Here is a 12,192-nt window from a genome sequence, read left to right as displayed (position 1 = left end):
AACATTAGTCATATTAATCATATTAAAGTCACAATGAATGAAGCATCTCCGCTGAGTTTGAGAATTCATTTTACAACTAGCAGGAAATGTTCAAGGGACAAAGACATCATTTCCTTACACCGACAAAGTGTCCTTTAAATGGTCTATACAGTCCATTTTGCTAACAACTGAAATTCTCTCTCAGCTAATGCTGTAAAGTTTACAGGGGACCTTCTAACTTTGTACATTATGAAAATATTAATATAAACAATTGCCCAAACAGGCCAACAGGTCCCAAACTATGCAATTTAATTGCAATTTATTTAACAAATATAATAATCAACACAACCAAAACTGAAGTACACTTTAAAGTAAAAGATTGATCTTAGGATTTTAAGAATCGTTATTGGGATTGTTAAAATAAAGGTCACAATTAATCATTATATCAATATTTTTATCCAGCCCAACTTGAGAAGCATAATTGTGTAAAATAATAAGGCTTGTTTTCAGATAATGTATCTTGATATTTTTTTTTTTTTTTTTTTTTTACCTTAATCCAATGGCAAATAGTTTTAAATAGTTATAAGGCTCTATTTTCATGACTGCGCTAAGCGCAGCGCTACACGCAACAAATGCACTATGTTTTGTCCAATTTTCAAAACATTTCCAAAGTTTGAAGACACTGTACAGAAATGAAACAGAAAACAATAAACAGAGAAACATGTAACAAATATACATTACAAAACAATGAACAATGGGAGAGTAGCAAAGCAAGCATATTTATAGCTGGTAAGACACGGGCGAGCAGGACGAGAGTCAATAGTTCGAGAGAGGCTGATAGAGAGCATTCAACACATACATCACAGTCCGGAAATATTTCAGAATTGAGCGTGCGATTTTGCCAACCCACATGCACTTAGACATAGCGCATGCTTGTAGGAAAAAAAAAAATGGCCATACCCACTGACTTTGCACGCACGATAGCGGTGCGCTTAAGGCATAGCGCTCTTAAAATAGGGCCCTTTGTGATTTAAGCATAAATCTCAATAAATGTAGTTAGATTTATGCTTAAGAAAAACAATTTTCCAATGGGGTAAGAAAATGTAACTTTATTCAAGATAGGATGAAAGGATGTTTAGGATGTTTAGATATTTTTATTAGAAAACAACACAAAACATTTTAAAGATTTTTGCAGTGAAAACTTTCTGCTTACCAGTATAAGGTATGTTTTTGGCACATCCACTTTGGTTGTAGCATGGCTACACTGGTAAACATAACCAGCTTGTTCTAATAGCAGACTAGAACTGCATATCTAAAACCATTTAAGATCTTGGAATTGAAGCTGGTCTAAACCATGGAAGATGGAAGGTATCATGAGGTAACACTGACATCAACTCAAAAGTTTCCAAGTTCAGGGAAATATGTGATGGAGCAATCTGATAAGAAACCAGAGCATTTCAGCAGCCCCTCTGCTTGTCTTTCTCCATTTTTTAGTGCTATGCTCAGTGTATTTAAATGGCCACCACCCTATTTCACATCCCCATGAGAAAACCTAATGAATGATGTGCTTCCAGTGAGAATGTGCTGTGCTCCAAAACATGTCAAAATGAGTCAGCATCACATCTCTCCACGGGGAAGGTGAGGAGTTAAAGGCACACAGAAACGCAAAACTCTTAAGTGCGCACAAACACAAAGCATTCATACCACCACATGCACAGAATGTTTTCATCTGAAATGTGGGTCAGCGTACTGCTGTTCTGACAGAAAAAGCCATATTGTTTTTCTTTCATTCACTACATAATCTTTGCTATTGACTAATGTATTGCAAAACATCACACTTCCTCTGAATGATTGTGAACGTGACCCCATGCTGCCTTCAGGCACTCCTATCATTGTGTTTGAGTATGTTTAAGTGTTGCTCTTTTCAGACTTGTTGACACAAGGCCCCTGTCATCACAAAAAAAAAGCTTGAGTTTAACTTTATGTGTTGCCCTCACCATGACTTCCTCCAGGAGACATGGTTGGGTAGCGACTTATTGGGGCAAAATGTCTGAAAGTGCCCTAAATGTGCTTTATGTGCCCACTTAGCAGCTTATTGGAAGAATGTACTGTAAATCACCGACACTGTGGAAAATCACCAGCAGTTAAAGTTGAGGAGAGCTGTACAGTGTGAAGAGGACAACCTGGTCTCATAGAATTAACATTACTCTATATACATTTTTGTAAACTGACTTGTACGTGCTGCTTTCTACGTTTCGCTGCAGTTTACTGGTGAAATTAACACTAGAGGCGCTACAACAAACTGTGTGGTTTAATCATTGACACAAATCACGAGTACAATTGCTGATTTTGATTTATAAAAATAAATTTTTCACTCTATTACTAACCCCCTGCTATGTTATGATATCAAAACGCTTTTACTTTAACACATGATTTGAAAAAAGAAACATTTTAACACTTGTATTACAGACCCACCTACATATGCACACTTATTCCTATGTCTTTAGCTTGCTTGGTAGCTCACCTAATAGAGCATTGAACTATGAGCTTAATGACCGCAGTTCGAGTCCAGCCAAAGATCCAAGAATGTGAAAGTGGCATAAAAGCCACACAAAATTACGTGGTTGCTTCAGTTAATGTGTTTTATTTTTTATTTTTTCGAATTTGCATTTTATAACACTACCAGTTAAGGTTAGATGTTGGTTAAGGGTAAGGTTGTCTGTTTTGTTAAACACTCATTTATCTTTTCAGACACAATTTGTTAAGATTAGGGTAAAGTTTTAGGTTAGGGAGGTACGTTTTACTTATTAAAACCTCCATCTAAAATTCACCTTAAAAACCTTGTCTGATTACAACCTCATTTTGCTCGGTTTTGGCACCCTCCGCTGGACATGCCTGTGGCAGTTTGAACTTCCTCAACTGGCGAAGGAAGTACAACCTCTGCTGGGCCTTTTTCACAATGGAGTAAATGTGGGTCTCCCACTTCATGTCCACAATCATCTCCACTGTTTTGAGCGTGTTGAGCTCCAGGTTGTTATGACTGCACCAGTGAGCCAGCCGTTCAAACTCCCTTCTGTATGCAAACTCATCGTCATCTTGGATGAGGCCGATGCCAGTAGTGTCATCTGCAAACTTCAGGAACTTGACAGAGGGGTCCTTGGCAGTGCAGTCGTTGATATACAGGGAGAAGAGTAGTCGGGAGAGCACACATCCCTAGGGGGCACCCGTGCTGATCGTACATGTGCTGATGAATTTCCCCAGCAGGAGGTGTAGGTGTTTGTGTGAAGAGAAGGTCAGAGTGGGTGTGGGGTGTGAGACTAAGCTTTTCAAATCTACAGTAAAACACATTCAAGTCATCAGGCAGTTGTTGGTTCCCTTCAAGACGGTGTCTTGAAGTTAGTAATGTCTTTCAGGCTTCTCCACACTGATGTAGAGTCGTTAGCAAAAACTTGTTTTTCAGCTTCTCAGAGTAGCTTAGTCAGTGTGTTTTTGGCCTGATTATACAAGATTTTATCTCCACTCCTATAAGCATCCTCTTTGGCATGATGAATCTGTCTGAGTTTTCCTGTAAACCATGGTTTGTAGCTGTTGAACATTAAATAAATTGTAGTAGGAATGCACATATCCTCACAGAAACTGATATATGATGTCACAGTATCTGTGAGCTCGTCCAGATTGGTGTCTGCAGCTTAAAAAACACTTCAATCAGTGCAGTCATATCAGGTTTGTGGTTCCAGCTCTGCTTCATTGGTCCACACTTTACAGTCTTTACTACAGGTTTAGCTGATTTAAGTTTCTGCCTGTAGGTTGGAAGAAGATGAACCAGACAGTTATCAGAGAGTCTCAAAGCTGCTCTAGGGACAGAGCGATATGAATCCTTTAATGTTGTGTAGCAGTGGTCCAGTATATTTCTGTCCCAGGTGTAATGTGCTGTCTGTATTTTGGCAGTTCACAGCTGAGTTTAGCTTTGTTAAATAATAATAAGTGAGTCCGGGTATTGTTGTTCTGTGTCTGTGATAAGGAATATAAACACTCCCGTGGCAAATAGAAAGGATTACAGTTGATAAAGAGCGCTTCCAAATTAGGCCAGCACATCTTCTTTAACGTTGTTCCATCAGTACACTAACATTCATTGATGTAAAAGCATGTTCCACCGCCTCTCGTTTTACCCGCTAATGATTTATTCTTATTAATAATAGTGGTAGTAGCAGTATACAGTGAATATTACTTATACAGTAGTGTGTGGGGATGGGGGCGTGGTCGTGTGTCTGTCTGCGGGAGACGGAGAGCGGTAAGGCTCATCACCTTCGCTGTCATTATCATTAACACCTGTCTCTCGTTATAGTGATGGCGGAGGGAGACCTGAAAAGGCCGACAAGCGCATCAGTCAGGAGAGAGACCAGAGAGATACTGTTCCTGTGTGTGCGACAAGAATTATTGTCTCGTTTGTGTGTGATTTTGCCACTGAGTGCCCTTTTGTTTGAGTTTTGTGAATGATGCTGAAGAGTAATAAAATACTGTTTTCGCTGCCTCATGACTCCTCCATTTGTCCTGATAAAACAAACTCTGTTACACTGGTGCCGAAACCCGGGATTTGGAGGATAACGTCATCATGGACCACTCACCACTGGGCAAAGTAATCAAGTCCTTCGCCAGCATCCAGCATAACCAACATTAAGCCCTCATGGATTTACGCCTAGAGCAGGAACAGCATTTCCAACACCTGCTCCAGGCCCAAGTGGAGGATCGGCAGGCGTTCCGGAGCCTGATCCCCAGAGAGGGGGCTGCAGCTGTGACCCCGGAGCCCACAACCCCTGTTACCCTCATCAAGATGGGGCTGAGCGATGATCCCGTGGCCTACCTCGACAGGCTGGATGTTGCCTCGGCCTGAGTCAAGCTGTAGGGGTATGTTGGGATGGGGGCGTGGTCGTGTGTCTGTCTGCGGGAGAGGGAGAGTGGTAAGGCTCGTCACCTGGGCTGTCATTAACACCTGTCTCTCGTTATAGTGATGGTGGAGCGAGACCTGAAAAGGCCGACAATCGCATCAGTCAGGACAGAGAGAGAGACCAGAAAGAGACTGTTCCTGTGTGTGCGACAAGAATTACTGTCTCGTCTGTGTGTGATTACTTGGCCACTGAGTGCCCTTTTGTTTGAGTTTTGTGAACGACGCTAAAGAGTAATAAAATACTCACGTTGACTGTTTCCACTCCTCCATTTGCCTTGACTCCTCATTTCTGGAAAAGCAGGTCGCTACGTGACCCAATGTGATTATTAAACTGTACATGGCTGTCATTTAATTAAATAAATATGTAGTCTTTATATGCCTCATTGTACAGGGAGTGAATTAGAGCTTGGCTCGCTGTCATCTGCTACAAACAGAGTGTGCAAAGCTCATCATGGTGTTTTCCGTGTATGAGCCAAGGAGCTCTAAAAGGTTTGAGCAGCTGGCGTCCACACATTTACAAGTTCTCTCATTTGAAGTGTGCATCACATGCAAACTATACATTTATCTTATTAAATAACATTTGTGGTTTAATAATCACACAAGGACATAACGTGATTTTAATTTGTGCACTGAATGTTTATGTAATGGCATTTATACTTCAGATGGTCTCGGTTTTTCATATCAGAACATTTTTACGAGTATGAGTACAAGTACATGAGTGCAGTATCGGACCCGATTCCGATGATAGTATTGGAACATCCCTAATAAAAACCTTCCCAGACATATTGCCATGTAATTAATTTAGCTTGTCAAGCTGAAACAGAAATATTTAGCTTGTCTTACAACTGGGTAGCACTTACTTTGTTTTAGTGTATTTCCCATAAAGATCACAAGAGTCAGGTGAAGTTAGCTACTTAATCTTAATGAACAGAAAGTCTTCTGAGGGCAGTTAGACCCAACTTAAACCAACATTAGCGCAGTGGAGCATATATGATTCCTGCAGAAATATGCTCTAACAAGAGATCAAACATATTTGCGCTCCAATTTATCTTCAGCTGCACCTGTGGAGGGTCACTTCCAAAGCCAAGCACAACACGGGGCTACCTGCCCACTCCGCTCCAGAGAGCTACGCATGTGGTCCACTCTGATAATACCACATCAAAACAGCGTCGCGGGAACACAGAAATCTACACCAGCACACAAAGCTTGACCAAGTTAACCTGCAGGTTCTCCTGATGGCAGGGGTGTTTGTTGCTTTCTTTTGGCTCAACCCTGGGCGAGATGTTTTCATCTCTGTCCGTGAGATCACACAAGCAAATCAGAGTTGATTATCTAATTTTCTTTCTGGTTCACTTGAACGAGCTTTACTGATGGACATATTGTTTTAACATAATCTAAAAGCCATGCTGAGGAATTTGAAGTTGGCGTTGAAAGCTGTGTTTTTAGAGGACAATGGGGTGGTTTCACAGAACTGCACCAGTGCTTTAGCACTCACCACCTCACACTTTGCTGCATTGCAAGGAAACATTCCTCACCTCATTAAAAGTGCAGCCAAGGAGCTTTAAACTGTCAACCAGAGATAGTAATGTATACTCTGTAGTGCAAAGCATGACACTCTCCAAGAAAGCACTAAACACCTAGGTGAAATCTTCTTTATACAAGTGTATTTGTTATAGATAGCCAAAAACAACACCTGTTAAAACTTGTTTGGCTCAAACTTTATAACTCTGGTGCATCTAAATCAATTTATTTCCTAAAGTGACACACAAAGACACTAATAAACTCAACAAACAAATAGTCTGGGTTATTACACTTAATCAAATCGAGCAACCACATTTGCAATAGACTAAAACTAATCAATACACTTCACTTTAGCCAGTAAATAAATCATTCGCACTAATGCACAAACAATCCGATAATATAATTATCTAGTTCCCAGGAGTAAGGACTAACATGAAAGATCTGAGTAACAAAACACCTACCAGAAACAGCTGCTGAGGAGGCAGCTGGGCCCACCATCTCCTATCCTGAGAAAACTGAACGTAGAAAGTCATGCAATTGCTCCTCGAAAATGCTAAACACATCACAACCAGCCAGCAATCCAGAGAAAAAGGCACAACAGCACACAGTGATGGCCTCAGTGGAGGTGCATTTCCCTCACATTTATCATTCTTTATCCCAAGTTCCTGCCTCAGATTAGAGGTGAGTGAGGAATAACAGGGGAATTTATCCTCCCTTTCTGCTCTGTTGGTGTAACGGGGGGGCTCCAATTCCTGATCTAATCCGGGGAGATTCTTTAGCACTTGGGACAGGTCCTGTGTAAATACACATTACTCCCCCAATGGGAAGGGAGTATGGAGATCAACAGTCCTTAGCATGTTACTGGGCACGATCATATTTTTTTTATAAAGAAAATTCACGTTGGATCATAATTAATTTTTTCTAGTAAGACCTTTGATATTAGGGCAAAAATCGTATTCTTGATGATAATTTTTGTATTGTTTTCCTGTAAAAATATCAAAAAGTATAATCCTTAAAATAATTTGATTTATCTTGTTTTAGAAACAACACTGCATAAGATATTTAGGTTTTTCAGTGAATGTATTTTTAACATGTGTATTTTGTCTTACTGTACTGGCAGAGTTTATATTAGCAAAACAAGTGAAAAAATCTACCAGTGCTGAAGAAGTAATCCAAAGTATTTAGAATATGTTACTGACCTTGAGTAATCTAACAAAATATGTTACAAAATTACATTTTACAGCATGTATTCTGTAATCTGTAGTGGAATACATTTCAAAAGTAACCCTCCCAACCCTGTGCACACAGACAGACATCAGCATACGTTCTCACTGACGACTCTCAAAGCCACAGTCAAAACTTAAGACCACTCTGTAGGATCTGACATGCTGAATATCTCAGAGCCCACTCACACACACTCGCATTTGTTTCATCAAACAAACACACTGTTGTGCAGATAAGGAACTCGTATCAGCAGTTCCATCTCCTCGCCACTGAAAGCGGACACTTTTCTGTCCTTTTCACACTGTTCCTGGGGGCATGTTCCTTCTTGTTTTAGAGACAGGTGAGATGCTGAAGGTTTGTGTAGGTAAACTCTGCAGATCTGTTGCTAGACAGCCTGGCATTGGAGATAAGACACGGTCGAGACAAGAGAAGCCATTCATCTATGCTTTAAGTGATCAGACAGTATATTCAAACCACAGTTATTAAACTTTTCTTCTTTAAGTGTGCTCATTTGAATTGTTTTGTTGATTCAGCTCTCTAAACTAATAATTCTATTAAGCATTTAAACATTCGTAGTGGTGCTTGTCAAGGCAAACATCAATATTATATTGCTTATACTTAGATATAGTGATTTGCACAAACCCCTAACCCTAATAAACTTTGGCATGTAACTTGTCCTGCACCGTTTGTGCTATGGGCATGAATGATACAGTACCTCAAATCGTGTGGTTGGAGGAGAGGTGCACTATTACTTTTCTAAATGACAAGACTTACAATTGTTGCCTGGTGTACAATAACATGGGTAAAAAATGCCATTGGTTTACCCAAGCCATATCCAGAGACAAGAATATCATAGAGACTTGGGAGCGGGCTCTTTAGATGTGGGCCAGGAAACACCCTAGCAACCACTTTAAAATCCCCTAGCAACCACATAGCAATGCCCCGGCACCCACCTACAACACCCTAGCATTGAGGTGCCAACTTTTTAGGCAAGCATGACAAATAAATACTTTATAATAATCATCAATTATCAGGTGACTTTAAAGGGATAGTTCACCCAAAAATGAAATCTCTCATCATTTACTCAACCTCATGCCATCCCAGATGTTTATGATTTTCTTTTGTCTGCAGAACACAAATTATGATTTTTAGAACAATATTTCTGCTCTGTAGGTCCATACAATGCAAATGAATGGGGTGCCAAAATGTTGGCGCTCTAAAAAGCACATAAAGGCATTATAAAAGTAATCCATGACTCCAGTGTTTTAATCCATATCCTCAGAAGTGATATGATAGGTGTGTGTGAGAAACAGATAAATTAAAGTCCTTTTTTCTAGAAATTCTTCTCCCTGCCTAGGAGGCGGCGATATGCATGAAGAATGTGAAAGTGGAGATTGACTGAGCAGGGAGGAGAATTTATAGTAAAAAAGGACTTAAATATTGATCTGTTTTTCACCTACACCTATAATATAGCTTCTGAAGACATTGATTTAACCGCTGGAGTATTATGGATTACTTTTATGCTGACTGATGAGATTGTTGGAGCTTCAAAATTTTGGCACCCATTAACTTGCATTGTATGGACCAAAAGAGCTGAAAAATTCTTCTAAAAATCTTAATTTGAGTTCAGCAGACGAAAGAAAGTCATACACATCTGAGATGGCATGAGGGTGAGTAAATGATGAGACAATTTTCATTTTGTGTGAAGTATTCCTTTAAGTGATGTGAAAAGCAAGTCTTTAACCGGTTCATATTATCTAGTTTCTCTGGCAAGCCAGCTTGTTCTATTTCACAATTAAACAGATAAATTTGTCACGTCAGAGTATATCCAATCATTGCTCACCTCTTGTGACAACATAGGCTTGACTGAACTCCATAGACACTCGTCTGGCTGAGATCCAAGAGACAACAGTGACGGAATATAGTGATGGAGTACTTTGACATTTGAACTTGTCAGATATGCATTTGAAGACATACACACAGAGTCCTTACTGTTGAACTGAAAACACAAAGCTGGTTGTAAATACATGAGCCAACACATACAGCACATGCAGGAATACAACAACAAAACTGCAAGAGCTAACAGCTGCAATTCATCCACAATAAATAACCCAAGCTGGAACTAAAGTGAGCACTATGAGAAGGGCTTGGATTTCGGAATCCCCTGCCACATTTATTTGCCTCACATCAGTTTTGCGAGATGAAAGAGAGGTAAAATACTCCCAAAGTCAATAGCACGGAAGACCCCTCCAACATAAACCACCTAATTGTCATCAAATATGGATGTCCTATGGTGCAACAGATGTTTGCACTGTTACAGGATGTTTGCTTTGCCCCACCAATCTGACTTGTATCTCTGCGTGATGGACATAACAAGTGACTCAGAAGAGATGCTACAAGGATATGGACTGTGGTGTCTAAAATCTAAACCATATCTGTCAATTCTTACGTTCATAACATGCCAGTTAGGCATTGGCATCTGTAGGACACACTCTGAAAACATGCATGAATATCCTATGCAATTTTGCTTCTTAAGTAAATTGATCTTTTTCAAAGATGTTTAGATATGTTACTGGAAAACAAGACAAAAATACTGATAATGATTTTGTGCAGTAAGTGAAGAACATTGTGACTCATTAAGGTGAAAGTGTGAAGAATCTCATCTTAATCTGACTGGACTGATACTAACATCAGGGTGCTTGGATGGAGTGATGGTTCTTGGTGGCTACTTGGTGAGGAACTGAAATGTAGCAATTCTCTTCTAACCACATTTAGCCAAGAAAATCTCCCTCAGAATTCCAGGCATACACAGATCATCAGTACAAAACTCCACAGGAGTTCATGCATACATATACTGATGATGTCACACTAGAATTCCCACACTGAGAGATAACAAACACAAAACCTCATTTGTTTGGACACCTTGGAATATTGATGTTTGCACGAGAAGCCTCTACTCCGATGGAATGCCGTGGTGGGAAGCACATACTTGAGCGTATGCCACAAATTACAGCACCTCTGAACTACATTGACAGTACTAGTAAAATGTTACAGTCATATACACATCTGTCAACACATACTGAAGTGCAAAAGAACATATTCAGTCAAAAGAAAACAAGTCATCAGAACCAGACAACACACCCATATATGTCAGAGTGCTGCAAGGGCCATGCTGGGGAAAAGCATTACGGGGAGGCGGTTGGAAGCTGATTTCAATTAGACCACTGATTGACCTAACAGCATACAAAATAATACAATGTGTCATTAAATCATATGGTGAGACAAGATTTACCTCATCACTATTTGCATTTTTTATCCACAAACAGGCACAGTCAGTACGTTTACATGCACTTTAACATTTTGATTTCAGTCGGACTAAAATAATAATTAGTCTTTAAAATCGTCTCATGAAAACGCTTTAGTCCTAGTGAAATTGCACCAGTCCGATTTTTGCGAAGTTGGACTAACAGACCTAGATAATGCAATTATAGCTTGGCTTCGTTCAGCATGTATACACGTTAATCGGACATTCTTTCTTCAAGTATCTGATTACGCACTGTTACGTATAGGACTACTTGAACAGAAAGATGAAGACTGTCGCTCGACTATGCAAAAATCTTTTACAAGTTTTTACAGTACAGTACTCACCCTCGTGCCATCCCAGATGTGTGACATTCTTTCATCTGCAAAACACAAACGAAGATTTTTAAAAGAGTATTTCACCTCTGTTGACCCTCACAATGCAAGTGAATAGTGACCAGAACTTTGAAGGTCCAAAAGGCAGTATAAAATTAATCCATAAGACTCCAGTGGTTAAATCAATGTCTTAAGAAATGGTATGATTGGTGTGGGTGTGAAATAGATCAATATTTTAGTCCTTTTTAACTGTAAATCTACACTTCCACTTTCACATTCTAGTGTGGAAGTGACTTTCACTTTCACATTTAGCCACCTACTGGTTGGGGCTGGTCAAAGGTGGAGATTGATTGTAAAAAAAAAAAAAAAAAAAAAAAAACGTAAATATTGAACTGTTTCTCAACCACACCTATCATATCGCTTCTGAAGACATGGATTAAACCACTGGAGTCATGTGGATTACTTTTATGTTCTAGTCACCATTCACTTGCTTTGTGAGGACCAACAGATCTGAAATATTCTTCTAAAAATCTTCGTTTGTGTTCAGCAGAAGAAAGAAAGTCATACACAGCTGGGATGTCATGAGGGTCAGTAAATGATGAGAGAATTTTCATTTTTGGGTGAACTATCCCTTTAAGGATGTCCTGTATATTTAGACTGGTTTTAGGTTCACCTGACCCTGATTTGAGGCGTTTTGGAGGTGTTAACATAAGTTGCATTTGTGTGTTAAAAAACAGCTAGACAAAGTGCAATGGAATTGAACAGAACACAGAGGACTTGAGATGCGATTTGAAAAGTTTGACTTTTTTTATTTAAAAAGCATCGCTCATGATGGGACGTTCAAAAATCAGCACACTAATTAAAACACCAGCACTAAAAATGTAATA

The 12,192-nt window shown here is 39.6% G+C and overlaps 1 protein-coding gene across 3 annotated transcripts in view; it reads right to left on the bottom strand.

Moving 5' to 3' along the window:
• The window catches only part of LOC127418220 (actin filament-associated protein 1-like 1), a 51,441-nt gene that overhangs the window by 26,425 nt on the left and 12,824 nt on the right, over positions 1 to 12,192 (bottom strand). For 2 of the 3 annotated variants that reach the window (XM_051658677.1, XM_051658678.1), the window contains exon 1: positions 6,907 to 7,049. The exons of the other annotated variant lie outside the window; for it this stretch is intronic. In XM_051658677.1, the coding sequence (XP_051514637.1) occupies positions 6,907 to 6,943 (37 nt within the window). In that variant the 5' untranslated portion in view covers positions 6,944 to 7,049. Of the gene's footprint in view, positions 1 to 6,906; positions 7,050 to 12,192 lie in introns of those variants that run through there. 3 annotated transcript variants of the gene reach the window in all.

This window comes from Myxocyprinus asiaticus, chromosome 27, assembly GCF_019703515.2.
Source record: "Myxocyprinus asiaticus isolate MX2 ecotype Aquarium Trade chromosome 27, UBuf_Myxa_2, whole genome shotgun sequence".
NCBI classification, from domain to species: domain Eukaryota; kingdom Metazoa; phylum Chordata; class Actinopteri; order Cypriniformes; family Catostomidae; genus Myxocyprinus; species Myxocyprinus asiaticus.
The sequence above is the reverse complement of the archived record's forward strand: the minus strand, read 5'-3'. Positions and strand labels throughout refer to the sequence as shown.